The sequence below is a fragment of the Scylla paramamosain genome, chromosome 26, assembly GCF_035594125.1.
Source record: "Scylla paramamosain isolate STU-SP2022 chromosome 26, ASM3559412v1, whole genome shotgun sequence".
NCBI classification, from domain to species: domain Eukaryota; kingdom Metazoa; phylum Arthropoda; class Malacostraca; order Decapoda; family Portunidae; genus Scylla; species Scylla paramamosain.
Window position 1 is genome coordinate 8,898,458 of NC_087176.1, and position 14,828 is coordinate 8,913,285.

General features: G+C 40.8%; 1 protein-coding gene across 5 annotated transcripts in view; it reads right to left on the minus strand.

Moving 5' to 3' along the window:
- LOC135113686 (phospholipase D1-like) overlaps positions 1-14,828 on the minus strand; it is a 28,567-nt gene that overhangs the window by 3,936 nt on the left and 9,803 nt on the right. For 4 of the 5 annotated variants that reach the window (XM_064029164.1, XM_064029160.1, XM_064029165.1 and 1 more), the window contains 21 exons: positions 14,138-14,288; positions 13,253-13,348; positions 12,510-12,707; positions 12,083-12,206; positions 11,569-11,669; positions 11,271-11,459; positions 10,344-10,423; positions 10,125-10,197; positions 9,713-9,850; positions 8,822-8,960; positions 8,098-8,237; positions 7,340-7,840; positions 6,471-6,773; positions 5,652-5,729; positions 4,520-4,707; positions 3,958-4,085; positions 1,950-2,051; positions 1,537-1,745; positions 1,301-1,426; positions 667-907; positions 29-238 (listed from right to left, as the gene is read on the minus strand). In XM_064029164.1, coding sequence (XP_063885234.1) covers positions 29-238; positions 667-907; positions 1,301-1,426; positions 1,537-1,745; positions 1,950-2,051; positions 3,958-4,085; positions 4,520-4,707; positions 5,652-5,729; positions 6,471-6,773; positions 7,340-7,840; positions 8,098-8,237; positions 8,822-8,960; positions 9,713-9,850; positions 10,125-10,197; positions 10,344-10,423; positions 11,271-11,459; positions 11,569-11,669; positions 12,083-12,206; positions 12,510-12,707; positions 13,253-13,348; positions 14,138-14,288 — 3,515 coding nt within the window. The remainder of the gene's footprint in view (positions 1-28; positions 239-666; positions 908-1,300; positions 1,427-1,536; positions 1,746-1,949; positions 2,052-3,957; positions 4,086-4,519; positions 4,708-5,651; positions 5,730-6,470; positions 6,774-7,339; positions 7,841-8,097; positions 8,238-8,821; positions 8,961-9,712; positions 9,851-10,124; positions 10,198-10,343; positions 10,424-11,270; positions 11,460-11,568; positions 11,670-12,082; positions 12,207-12,509; positions 12,708-13,252; positions 13,349-14,137; positions 14,289-14,828) is intronic. The other variant, XM_064029163.1, reaches the window with a different exon arrangement.

Here is a 14,828-nt window from a genome sequence, read left to right on the forward strand (position 1 = left end):
CAAGCCACTTTATTTAGCAATGCCTCACCTCTTCATATATCAATGTGTTCTTATTGGCTACAAAGTTCCACACATTGGTGAAGAATGCATCAGACACTGGGTCAGACACATCCATGGTGGGGTTCTCTAGGTCTGCCTCTCCCAGGTGTTCACTGAAGAGGTAGCGACGCATGCTGCCAGCAAAAATCCCTGAATCGTAGGGCTTCCCATTCATCACTCCTTCCTCAAACTCCTGGTCCTGTTGATGGAAGGTGGTGTTGGTAAGGGGTAGTAGAGTATATTGCTGGACTAAATTAGTGACAAAGGTGCAGGTGTATGTAATGCAAGGTGATAAGAGATGTGTCAAGTCCGGGAGAAGTGTGGTAAGGTATTGTGCTATGGTAAAAACACTGTGGAAGATGCAAGGGTCAGAAACAACTTGGAGACTTGTACATGGAGCTGACTCCTGACTCTATGGATACAGTGAAAGGAGAAAAGACATTGTGGAGATAAGTAAGCTACAGATAATAGACGAAAATCAAAGATAGAAACAACTCAAAACATATATATCTGAAAACAAGGAAAACAGCACAGAAAAAGATATAAATATGACAACACAAAAAGTACTGAAACATTACAAAGAATCACAAGCACAGACAACCACCACCACCACCACCACCATCTCACCTCAATCACCATGCAGACCTCAGAGTCACGAGTACCATTGAGACTGCGGTCATTGATGTTAGCTGAGCCCGCGATGACGTAGCGGTCGTCAACAATCATCAGCTTGGAGTGAATGTAGACCAGCTCAGAGACGGGCCGTTCCCCTAGACACTCGTGGGTGCGCAGGGAACAGAAGGAGACGTAACGCTCCCAGTCAGTTATCCCGTGCTCTTTCAGGCAATGCAGGACGCTTGACTTGCCCCTGGTGAAAGATCATGCAATGTATTGTAAAGGCTCATATTCTTAAATAGTTCAAGTTCTCATTCAGTCTATTTTCAAAGACCACAGAGATGAATGATCAGGTTCTTGCAAGTGTTTTCCCTACTGATGATGTAATCCTTGTTAAATTATCACTAGTCATAAAAATGTCTAAGTATCCCACTAACTTCCTTTTGATCCTGCTAGCTGTTGTGAAGATAAGATATGGAAACATTAGAGAATATGGTTCTTTGAAGAGCAGATAGGTATGAAAATTACAAATAAAGAGAAAAAATGAAAAGGGAAGAAATGGATAAAAAAAATAACAGGGAGGAGAAGAGATGAACTAAAGGTGGGAGACAAATTCCAATAAACCAGTAGACAGATAAACTCTTACTTGCAAATGCTGACATAATTCCAGTAAACAATGTACTGCATGGCCACACCACTGGCTTTGCCAATCATGCCCTCAAAGGCCGGCAGCAGCGGCAACAGGATGTACACTCGGAATGCTTCCCCTTTTCTGGATCAGCCAAGGGAGGAAGAAGAGATGGTTGAGTCAGTAAGGCTGGGATGAATGGGTAATGTGCTTTAGTAAGATCAGGTCAGGAACGCACACACACACACACACACCTATGAGCCTCCACAATCCGCTGCACAATCTCATAGCCAATGTAGTTTGACACTTCCTTCTGTTCGTCCACGTTGCTTCGTGTGATGAAGAATTGGTTTTCAATGTAGATGTAGTGCTTGGCCCGGCGGATTAGGTCCACGTAAGCTGAGAAGATGCTGGCCTCTATGTCATCCACCCCAGCACTCCACTTCCCCACACTCCGCACCACCTGGACAGGGAATAATGAGAATCTTCAAGTGAGAAATAATGGATGAGTGTGAGGATTAAATATAAAAATATGAAATGTATGTATGGAAGAGGGGGACTTGCCCAAAAGAAGTGCCCACTCAGATGCCAGTCCCAAATGTGTTTCACGGTGTTGATAAAACTTATTGTATATCACTGGATGCAGCAAAGGTGAACACAAACTCACCTGGCACTTGACACGGTGACGAGGGCGAAGGTTGGAGGAGAGGAAGGACTCCTTGCTGTAGGTGCGAGGCAGCAAGTATGGGTAGCTGTGGTTGGGCTTGGCCTGGTGACAGGGAGAGGGAGGAGTGAGTAGTGGTGGTGGCAGTACAATCTGAAGCTTGGCTCTATATTGTATTGTTATTCTTGTTCTTCCTTCTGTTGTTGGAAGCACTCTTGCATCATTATCATTACTCACATTTAACTGGGATGTCAGGCTGGTGTATAGACAAATTATTATTGTTATTAGCATTTTTAACAGTTCATTATATTTGTCACATTTGCCTAACAACTAAATGCATAAGGATATGAATCCTCTGTGGGGTGGAGACCATTTTGTCTTGTTTCCTTTCAATTTGCAGCTCTTGTTCACCAAATACACACTAAGTATGGGATGTAAGTTGAGGAGTTGTGACCTTAGAGAGTTGCAACCCTACCTTGCTTGTTGTGTGTATGTGATTCTGTGTGTTGATGTTAGTGGCATTGAAAAGGTAAATGGATTTATGTAAATTCAATGATAATTCTCAATGCTTGGGTGTGTACATTCATCGAGTTATACCAAGAAATACAGCAGGAATGAACGGTGATAAGGTGCTAATGGCAATGCGTACACAATCTACAAAATATCCACGCGGTGCAGTGAAATTAGTCTCTTGTCTGCTGTCAATCAAACTTCAATAAACTTCCATCACAAAGCTCCGTCAAATCACTAGTTAGAGGTTCACTGTAGGTCACACAACGCACAGAAATAAAAAATGCAATTAACAACGTGAATCACAATCCAACACCCTCAGAAAGGCTGGCAGTCATTATGATAAAACAAGTGAAGATAAATGGATTAGGAATTACATTCATGGAAATTTCCAACACTTCGAGGAAAACACAACACAAACAGTAGATACCACAAGCAACAAGATGCTGGCCACATCTCATTCACAAGCATAAAATAATAAAGTGAAATAACAAAAGAATCATCTCATCCTTAATAAACTGAACATTTTCCACAGCAGAGTATGATAAAAGAAACCAAAGTGAGCAAACATGTACTGAAAGTTTATCAAAGCCTATCCAGTCCTCAGCTCATCATCATTAATAGTTCTATGTCTTATTCTTCTAGTAAACTTGTCACATAGTTAGTTTTTATTCAAGGTACTGTGTGGAAGCATAAATTGTCTAGTGCAAGCTGTGTATGTACATTTTTCAGAGGCATGACTTTGACTGCTACTCCTTATGCTGTGAAGGTACCTCTCTCCATCCCTCATGCACACACAACTACTCACAGAGTCTGTTCAGCCTTCTGGTGTATTAGTCAGCAACAACACAAAATAATTCAGGCCATATATACAAAACCTAAATGGCTCTCTACTTCTTAGCCTGAAGCAAACATACTATAGACACAATACCTGCCCACAATGCCAAGACCTGTAGGAAGGAACACCACAGTTAAACTAGAGAAAAAACAGCAATATACATGAACACAGCCCACAAAATTGTATTAAATCATAGACAGGGAACACAGAGTCCAAGTAAACTATACATAAAAAGAAAAGCTACACCAAAAAGTAAGAAAAAAATATAGAACAAAAGAAAACACACACAAAAACAAACATTCCAATCACTATACATCTAATAATTTTGTGATCTAAGTACTAGGTAAGATCAAATAATATCAGCATTATATTATACACTAAAGACATTAATTTGCAAGCTTATAAACCACACATTTCCCCAGTGCTGAAATAACAAATACTATTACTTATGATCCGAGACACAGTTTACCTGAGTGCAACCTCTCCCTGATTTTAGCATCACCCTTGCAGCACTCTCATATAACCCAGGGAGAAAAATACCTCTAGAATCAAAGAGAGAAAATAATACATACTGAACTACAGAACAATGTCGGCTGAACATAACCCAACAAACAGTCTACCTAATGCAATACAAATATACTTGGACATGTCATTTCCTCTAACCTTCTCAGTCTTGACAGCATTCCAGCGCTGTATGAAGTGTCTGGCCACATCCCGTGCTGCTGCTCCCTCAACAAAGAGCCCAATGTCATGCCAGGGCATCCGAGGCGTCTGGTGCCGGTCCACAATGTCTGCAGCAAGTGGTAGTCAGGAGTAAAGGGTCAGGTGTTAGGGAGAGGTAAAGATAAAATAGTATGAGTGTTAACTAGAAAAGAGATGAAATGTAAAGTGTGATAAATAGTAAGTGTTCTGTGTACGTACTAGCAAGGCTCGGGGAAGAGTGTATATGGTAGGGTTTGTTGGCATAATTTTAGTATTTTCTGAGAGATTTTGGAAGGAAATGAGTACTTACTAAGATTACATGTGACAGAAAACCTCACTTCCCATCCTCTACTGAAAATACTTGATATATGTAATAAGAGGATTGAGAATACAATGAAAAAAAAGAACCATATTACCTTTCATTATGACTCAGCAAACCTAACCACCTAATCCTTCCAAGGAGAACTAACACCAATAACAACAAAGCTGGTAGTAATACAATAAATATCACCACAACTCTAACCTTTAAACGGCTCATCTAGGTTATCTAAGTCTTTGCTGATCCAGTTGACATAATCCTTGCCAACCCAGAGGTGAGTGGAGGTGGTATCCTCCATGGTGACAACACTGTGGGCCTGAGCCAGGGAGGAACAGCTGCCCATACGTTCCTTAGCACCCCCCCACAGCCGACGCCCATGGAACCGTGAAAAGCTATGGTGTGTAGGAAGGAAGGGATGAAGGAATGGAAGGACAGAGTATGGGAGGAAAGGATAGAGTGAGAATGGGAGAATGGAAGAGATAAAGAGAGGAAAGGACAAAAAGAGAGTATGGGAGGAAAGGACGGTGAGAATGCGAGGAAGGGATAGGGAAAGAATGGGAAGGTCCGAGTGAGAAAGAAAAGAAGTGACAGAGGGAGAAATGGGAAAAGAAAGTGACATTGGAGAAAGATGAACAGAAGATGAAGAAAGAAGGATGGATGGAAAGAAGAGATGAAGTTAAAGAAAAGGGAGGAGAAAGGTTTGTGAGGGAAATACATGTAAGGCAACAAAAGGAAGGAAGGAAGGAAGGAAGGAAGGAAGGAAGGAAGGAAGGAAGGAAGGAAGGAAGGAAGGAAAGGATAGAATGAATGAATGAATGAATGAATGAATGAATGAATGAATGAATGAAGGAAGGAAGGAAAGAAGAAAGGGAGTTGGGGAAGGAGGGAGGGGGGGAGGGAGGGAGGGAGGAAGAGAGAATTTAAATTACCATGCAATCAAAACTGGACAATGTTGTATTAGTCATAATCATCTGAACTCTGCAATGCTTTTAATTCATATTTACAAGAGGCAAAAGTAGTTCTGTTTTATGAAATTCTGTAGCAATGAGCACTTCTCAAAACCACAAACCACAAAAAAAAAAAAAAAAAAAAAAAAAAAAAAAAAAAAAATATATATATATATATATATATATATATATATATATATATATATATATATATATATATATATATATATATATATATATATACATATATATATATATATATATGAAACAAAAAATATTATTCCTTATAACAATTCATACAAATTACCTAAAGTGTAACACAAAATGGAAAGTGATTCTTCAGTTAAATCTATGAGCACAAGAAGGGACAGAAGTAAGAGAACACACACCTACTGGTCCTCAGGTTATCCATCTTTTCCCCGTTGTCTGAGGAGCTTGAGGACATGTCAGAATCCGAACTATTTCTCCTGTAATTGGGAGAACATGCAGATGCGAGGCAGGCACACAGGGTAAGGACACCACACACAAGTACTGATCTGCATGACACACTCCCATGCACTGGGCTAAGTTACTGCCAAGAATAGGATCTGCTTCACAAGGCCAAGTACAAATTCAGCTTTAATGTTTAGCAAATCACCGGATGCAATGACACATCAGGTTTGATCTTTATTATATAGATAGAATGTGATAGAATGTATGTGAATGTGTGTGTGTGTGTGTGTGTGTGTATGTGTGTGAATGTGAATTATGCATGTACTCGTAGATGTCTTGTTTTGGCTGTCTCCCTTTAAAAAGATGTTAGTCTGGTATTTAGAGAGAGAGAGATGAGGATAAATTTTAGTATCAATCCAACTGTGTACCTGATAGTGCTGGGAGCTTTCGTTACTTGCAGAATTATTTAGACAAGAAGAAACGGTTACACTGTCTACTTCACTTATTACACCATTAAGTGATGGTGATGTTTAATACATCACACTGAAATACAAATGTTACAGTACAGATACAAAAAGTGTACTAGTGATTATCTAAATAAATAAACAAGAAAAAAGAAAAAAAAGGAAAACTAAAAAAACAACACAATTCACAACCTTAGTGAAAAAAATGAAAACCAAAACAATACACAATCTATAAGTTAAAAGGAGTGATAACAGCAAGACTAAATGAGTAAACTGAAAAGAAAATGATAAATGCAAATGAACAAAGCTTACCTGTGCAACTTTCTCTTCATCTCCCGTCCCTTCACCTTCATCTCCTCCACCAGGTCCATGCCTCTCCTCTTCACCTCCCTGAAGCTCTTCCCTCCTCCTCCTCCTCCTCCCTTCCTCTCCTCCTCTGTGCTCGAGCCTGTGTTGGCACGATCCCTTCCACTCTTGGAGAAAAACCTGGTTCTCTTGACGGGTGGGAGGGAGTTAGGGTTGGTGTCCTTGTCTTCCTGTGAGGGGTGAGGGGCACTGCCATTCTGAAGGTTTGTGCTTGAGTGGATACTGTTCAGGTCAGTTTTTCCTCTTGACCTGTGGGAGAGAAAGGTGTGTTTGCGAAGAGATGGTATTACGAACATGGCTCGAATGCTAGAAATAACCAAAGTAGCTGTTTGCTTTTCAAATACCTGGAATGACATGTTAGAAAAATAAAACAGAGCAGAAATTCAATACAACAGTGAGAAATTAGATACGTAATTCTCCCAAAATTCAGCAAAATCTCTAAAAGGTATACAATTTTACTGCTCATTTATAAACAACTTCCTTTTCTTTACATTCACAAATTTTGTTGCATTACTTTTTTTATTTACTTCTAGCTAGCACTACCAATTTCTTTCCCATTTCCACATTTACAGGTAGGTACAGTCATGGCTAGAAGTCTTGTAACCTGACCCTTTCACTTTCACTGTGTTTAGCATTTTCCTTCAATCTCACGTCCTCTGATCTTGGAACCTTTCACTCCCCAGGTGTTGTAAGGTGACAGGCAGCACATCGTGGGACTTATGGCTGAGACGAAATAGTTAAATTAGTGGAAATGAGTATGGCACATGAACAAACTTTTGGTAGTGACAGTACTTACAACAAAACATGCAATTTACCTGTTCCCTTTTGCCTTCCTGCCATTGGTGATGGTTGGCACCTGCTGCGCCTCATCCAACTCATCCTGAGACTCAACATCTGCATTAAAGTCCTCTGGACTAGCGAGAGGGCCAGTGGGAACCTCTATAGGGTTAGCTGAGGCCAAACGAAGGGAGTCACGGACACTCCTCAAGGTTCTGAGAGTACCTTGGGGATCCTCTGAGGTAACAACAGGACCACTAGGAGCCTCTGAGGTGCTAACAGGATCCTCTGAGTTACTAGGAGAAGGACTGACATTCTTAAGGCTGCTTGGGGCAGCACTGGAGTCCTCTGTCGTACCAAGGGAAGCCCGTCGACTGCCTGCGGCTGAGCCGGTGACAGTGCTGACCAGGACATCATTGGTTCCCCGAAGGAGGTGCTGCAGTGCTCCTCGGTTCAACCCTGTCTGACCAGGACTGTGCTGGGATTGTCGGTGTGCTGGGTGCATCACTTGTACCCCTGCATGGCCTGTGTCTAGCAGTCTGGAAGTAAGGGTGTGACTGCAGTGAATGACTAAATTACTGGAAAGAAGGGATTAAATGGAAAGCTTGGACTAGCTACAGAAATATTCATGGGGTATATACAAAAGGAATGATGCTTTGCAAGAAGAATGGTGTTATTCTGACTAGAATATTGGTTTCTCTCTCTCTCTCTCTCTCTCTCTCTCACACACACACACACACACACACACACACACACACACACACACACACACACACACACACACACACTAACATACTTGTGTCTGTAGTCATCCCAGCGGCCAAAGGCAAGGTCTATGCCAGAGACGAAGGCAAACATCTGGTCCACCACCACTACCTTCTCATGATGGGCCCAGTACAGTGTTCCTCCTGCTATGTGGTCTGGGTGACGCAACACCTGGGGGGACAATACACTTGACATTCTTATCCCAGCAGCTTGGTATGACTCAACACTTAAACTTTGATATGCAACAATTCACAGCATCTACAAAGAAGGGGATTAAAAGAATGGATTTGCAATTTCTTTGGAGGAGGCCAAAGAACAAGAAAAGACATTTGTGAGCAGTTAGTGATCAAGAAACATGCGTCATATAACAGTGAGAGGGCTAAAACATTATCTCTCACATACATACACACACACACACACACACACACACACACACACACACACACACACACACACACACACACACACACACACACACACACACACACACACACACACACACACACACACACACAAAGGGGACATGAATGCAAACTGAAAAGACAAGATGTTTAAACAACATTGAGAAACCTAGTTTCTTACACATAGAAGTACTGATGCTTTGAATAAGCTGGGCATAGAATAGGTGTGTCAAAGGATTTACAACTTCAAGACCAGGAAAAAGAAGTAGATTTGAAAGTAGATGCAGAAACAAAACAACATCAGTTTGACTCAAATCCTGCATACTAAGACTACATAAACACAACCACAGCTACCTTGATATTTGGATGCAGCTGGTTGACTGTCTGCTTGGTGAGAAGGGAGCTGATGCCAAGGGCCAGCTCTACTTCCTTGTACAGCAGGATGAAGACCCGCACGCCACTCTCAGCCTTCCGTCTCAGCACCTCTGCCAATCTGGGGAAGAGTAGGATGAGATGGTGAGTATATGAAAGATGTGTTGTGAGGTAGGAGGTATTGAAGTAATGAGCACTTACTTAATTCCCATCCAGCAGTGCCAGGTAGGGTCTCTAAGTGTTCTTCTAAGTTGTGACCATGCTCTTGTATCTCTAGCCAGAAGAGTTAGTTGCCATCATAATTCAGCTGCTTCCCTCACTGATCATCTCTGTAGTTCTCAGCCTTCCTCTTGGTCTTACTCTTATGACTTCTCTACTCATCAATCACTGAGGTGCTCTGTCCTCTGGCATTCTCTCCATGTGTCCTAGCCATCTTCCCAGGTTGTCCTCTATCACTTTCACAATATCAATTTCAAATCCTATTCTTATTTCATAATTTATAATTCAGTACTCTGCAAACTCTACTTAAATGGTACATTTCAACTGCCCTTCATTTTTTAACAATAGATAACAGATAAAAAGATTTACTGCCTCAGTCTCTAACAATGTCTCTAACACTTGAAGAAAATTATCCTGATAAATCTGTGGATCATTAATCATCTAACTGCCTGAATAATTAAAAAAAAACCTTCTTCCTGAACAGTGCATTTCAAATTCACTTAATTTTTTAATAGTAAATAATAAATAAGAAAGGTTTAATGCCTCAATCTCTCACAGTTATGGAAAATAAGCTATCCTGATAAATCTATACACCATTAATCATCTAACCAGCTGAATATTTAACCTCACAACAACCTCAGCTGATCCACTCACCTCCACTTGTGTCCCGTGAGGTCAGGTCGCTTCAAGTAGATCTGTGGACTCATCCACCAATCCGTAATGAAGATTTCCTCCCGTGCACTCTCCATCAGCTCAGCCACATCCCACATGTACCGTGCACCATCCACATACCTGGGAGAGGCGGTGTGGTGAGTGCAGGTATGATGGTGTGTGCTGTGTGGTGTTTGGAGGTGTGGGGACTGTGGTAGTGTGGTGTGGTGGTGTGTGCTATGTAGTATGTGGTGTTTGGAGGTGTGGTGAGTGCAGCAGTGTGTTTAAATGTGGTAGTGTTATGTGGTGGTGTGTGGTGAATGTGAGGCCGGGGTGAGGTGGTGTGGGAGGGGTTAGTGGTGAGTGAAGGGACAATACAAAGGAATATCAAGGATCCTCTCTTGAAAGGACTAACCATCGAGCATAGGAGTTTTTGCGGACAGGAGCAAAGGATCCATATCGGTTGTCCTGACTGGTGAAGTCCTTGGCTGAAAAAGTGAGAAAATTGTTTTATACATCGCCTAATCTTCTCCCTTTCATATTCCCAGAGCAAAACATGAAACAAAAAGGAGAAATTCAAAACAAACAACTCTGCAAATGGTCATGCGAGGAAACTATTACTTCCAACACTAACCATACTTCCGTTCTGTTTTGGTAATGATAGACAGCCACTCCTTCTTGCTCGACTCGGAGTCACACTTTATGAGGAGAGACCTGGGGAAGATACAGAGGAAGTGCAAAAGTTATATGAATGTATAGTAAGGGGGTAGTTACTTTTTTTTACCTCACTGTTGCATGAGGAGTTTAGGATATGATCTCTCACACACACACACACACACACACACACACACATGCGGAAAAGGGTGTGCAGGGTTATCCTTGGCCCTGCCTACACCACCTATGATGAACCCCTGACCACCCTGAGTCTGTCCAGACTATCCACCAGGCACCGAGAGGCTCTGGAGAAGTTCGGAAGAGGACTGCTGCATCATCCACGTCTCAGACACATGCTGCCGCCTGATGTGCCTCGTCCGGTCCATGCCACCAGACACCACAACAAGATAACGCCCCTAAAGGCATCGTGCACGGACCAGTACAGACTCAGCGTGATTCCCACCATGGTGCGCGCCATCATTCAATAGTATTTCCCTTCTAGATTAGACTTAGCTTTAGGATAAATGTTAAATATTTCCCCACCCCCTCTGTACATTTTCAGTTTGTTAACTGCCTGAAGAATAAACTGTTTATTATTATTATTATTATTATCATTATTATTATTATTATTATTATTACACACACACACACACACACACCAGAGAGAACAGAACTGCTATTTACAATACTTCAAAATTTCCTATCTTACCACTCCTATTTTTCTATTTTTTCTTTATTTAATCATTGAATCTCTCCTGCTTCTTTATTCAATTATTCCTTCTCTTCTCATATCTCTCTTCTCTTTCTTCTTGTGTTCATTTTTAAGCACTCATTTTATCTTGTTTCTTTCCTCTTCCAATACTCTTCTCAAATACTTTATTTGAGAACCAGCCCTTCCTGTACTCACCGGGAGAGGTTAGAGATAAGGAGGCTGTTCCGGGCACCAATGAGCCTGTAGCTGTGGGAGACCTGGAAGGCAGAGTCCATGAGCATCACTGAGCGCACTAGTCCAGTCTCTGGTACCATGAAGAAGAGGCAAGTCTCTTTCAGCACCAACCACTGCTGCCTGTATTTCCCAGTGCAAGTTGCAGTTAGCCTGGTGCAGGAAAGAAAGGATAAAAGTGAGAATAAGGAGAGATGTAGGGTTGTCTAAATTGCCCGATGACTGAGATAAGGAAGACACAGGCACATACAAATATACTCACCAGCTGCAGCATTCACAGGGGCCACTTCCACCCACTCTCTTCTTCACGTAACCTTCCTTGATCTTCATTCCCAGCTCCCCTATGAAGGACACTGGAGAGATCTGCAGGGGTAACAGCAGAGGCATGAATGAAAAGGCGATACGGTAGCAGAAGAGGTGTCAAACAAGAAATAGGAATACATACAAAAAAAAAAAAAAAAAAAAAAAAAGAAAAAAAAAGGCCTAGAGAAAACAGGATACTAGAAAAGACATGAGAGGAAATAGCATAATAGAAAAATAGGTGCTTTCATTTCAAAATATGCAGCAGAATTTATCTAGTCAGTCAATTTTTTTTCTTTCCTCAAAAAATGCAAGAGGACAAGATAAAAATAATATAATGGATGAAAGGAGAGATACACCACTTAACTTGAAGAACTCCCAATACATACAAGAAAAAGGTAGATAAAGAAAGAGATAAGGGAAAGAAAGGAAAGAACAAAAGCAGAATAAAATAATGAACAAAGGGAGATACTCGCCTCGAAGAACTCCAAGACATCTCGATGGCTACGGAAGAGAGAGTGGTGGAGGAGGTTCCTGAGGTAGGTTTCCAGTTCCACTCGCATTGCCTCATCCATGGTCTGAAGGGCACGGCGAGGGAATCTGCCCCACACACAAGGACAAAATATATATATATATATATATATATATATATATATATATATATATATATATATATATATATATATATATATATATATATATATATATATACTTGAATTTCATGACACAATTGTTTAGTCCAGTGTCTTTTATACAAGAATAGTGTTTAAAAGATGTATATAAAAATACTCACTGAGGTTCCATTCCCTGAAGAAAAAGACTAAAAGAATTACCTGGTGTTTCATTGCATCATAAAAATATTCACCACCACACTTATTCTACCAGACACATCACCACACTCACTTGAGCAGACGTTTGTTTTGTGGTGGTGCTGCTGAGTTGGTGGTGGTTGGTGGTGCTGCTTTGGTTGTACTGGTGTCGGTGGTGATGCTAGTGTCCACTGTGTCCTCTACTTCCTGGTCTGCTACCTTGATCTGCTGTCTCATGCTTTGTCTTCTCTGCCGAGTGACTCGGGTTGCTGCTGGCATCCTCAGTCTTGTCCTGTCGTAGTCATGTGATAGTTATGTTGTGTTAAGTGCACTGGTCTACTTTACATTCAACTTTCTGTGTCTAAAATGGATGAAAGGTTTGTTAAAACTTGTGAATATGTAAGTGTGTTGGTCTACTCGTACTTTCATTTACTTTAGTGTCTATTAAGAATGGTAGACATTTCCATGAGTCTTATGAAGTGTGTGTGTGTGTGTGTGTGTGTGTGTGTGTGTGTGTGTGTGTGTGTGTGTGAAAATAAGAATGACTGACTAGTAAACTAATTGAATATGCCTGATCAACAAAAGGCTCAACTGTTAGGATATAAATTCACCTTGCTATCCACAGGACTTAATGCAGAGTCATTACATGCTACCTCACCAACTAAACAATGAAACAACTCTCTTCATTCATCTATCTTCATAACTCATAAATAAAATTCCTCATTGACTGACTAACTGATAGACTAAATGGCTCAATATTCACTTAACTGGCATATTATAAACTCACATATAAATCTGCCAAATACCAAAATACCTGACACACATTTCTCTACTCACCTGAGGAGCAGCAATTTACTATGAAGAGTTGCCACCTGTCGCACTTTCCTCTCCACGCTCCACCTGTGATCTCCATGCTCCAGCTCAATGACAAGGCTGAGAATAGAGTAAGGCGGATAGAAAAGTCAGTTTTTGCATTATCTTTCCTTACCTTTCCCATTATGGAGGCTGAAAGGCAAAGTGGAAGCTAAATACATGCGACATCATATTTGTTTACCTGTTTCCTGTGATATGCAACAATTTATGACATTAAGCACAATGTATGAAAACTTTAAGGGTGTCTACAAAAAAAAAGGGCTTACAAGAATAGGTTTTGGTACTCTAGCTAGTACAGTGTTAAGAGGTGGCTTTAGAATAAGTATAAATGAAAGAAAAATGTGCTAAATACCAATGAAAGGGTTAATATTTCCCAGTTTTCCTTATCTTTCCCCAACAAGAGGGCTGAAAATGGTGAAGGAAAATTCAAATCAGTCTTGCCACCTTCCCTAGTCTCAGACATTTTTCCTTAGCCTTCCCTTTGAGGAGGAAAAACTTGAAACTCATCACCAGGTTTTTACTAAACTCAATATTTTTTTTTCCTTCAGTCTTCAATTTTTTTCTTCCTTGCATTTTGGTTTAAAGATAAAAAAAAACTAATTACTTAATCAAGGATGTACCTAATTAGAAAAACATTCATTCTCATATCCTGCCCCCTCCTCTCTCTCTCTATTTCTTTCTTGATAATTACTAGTAAGGACCAGTAAATAATTGGGAAAGCCTTTCATTCCCCCCACCTCTCTCTCTCTCTCTCTCTCTCTCTTTTGATAATTACTGGTAAGTACCGGTACATGATTGGGAAAGCCTTTCATTCCCTCCGCCCCCCACCCCTCTCTCTCTCTCTCTTACACATGGTTGTTGAAGATATGGATGTGAGAGTGGACTGGTTGCACTCTGGCAATCCTGAGGCGGATGGGAAGCCTTGGTATAAAAGCGCCAGGCATAAGCTCTGTGTACTTGCTGGTCTGGTACACTGTGGAGTAGGCATTGGAACCTCGACCTGCGGGTGGAGGGGGGAGGGGGCGGGTGCTGAGATGGAGTTGACGTGGTGGTGTAGGGCTGGTATTGTGTTGTGTGGATGGTGGTGTGTTGTGTGGTTAGTGGTGGTGGTGTTTTGCTGGTATTCTATGTTTTGTGGCAAGGTAGTGGTGGTGTGGAGGTGATGGAATAACTGAATTTGTATGGTGTATAATCTGTGCGTGTGTGTGTGTGTGTGTTACAATAAGCATCACTAATAGCTACTTACAACCAAATCTCAATAACAATCTGATTATCTATTCCAAAACTTCATTAACAATCTGATTATTCAGTGGGGAACTACATTATCATCAATCACAACTACTAATACAAAAGTTCCAGTAAAGGAAACCAGGTAATAACTTGAAAACCTAAAAATAAATAAATAAATAAAAGATATAAATAAATCAATGAAAAAAATAAACAAACATCTAACTTCTCTCTACAAACTTTTAATGACAAACTATTAACAGCTATGAACTTTAACTTCCTCTCTTGTCTTCTACATTTCTCCTTATCCTCT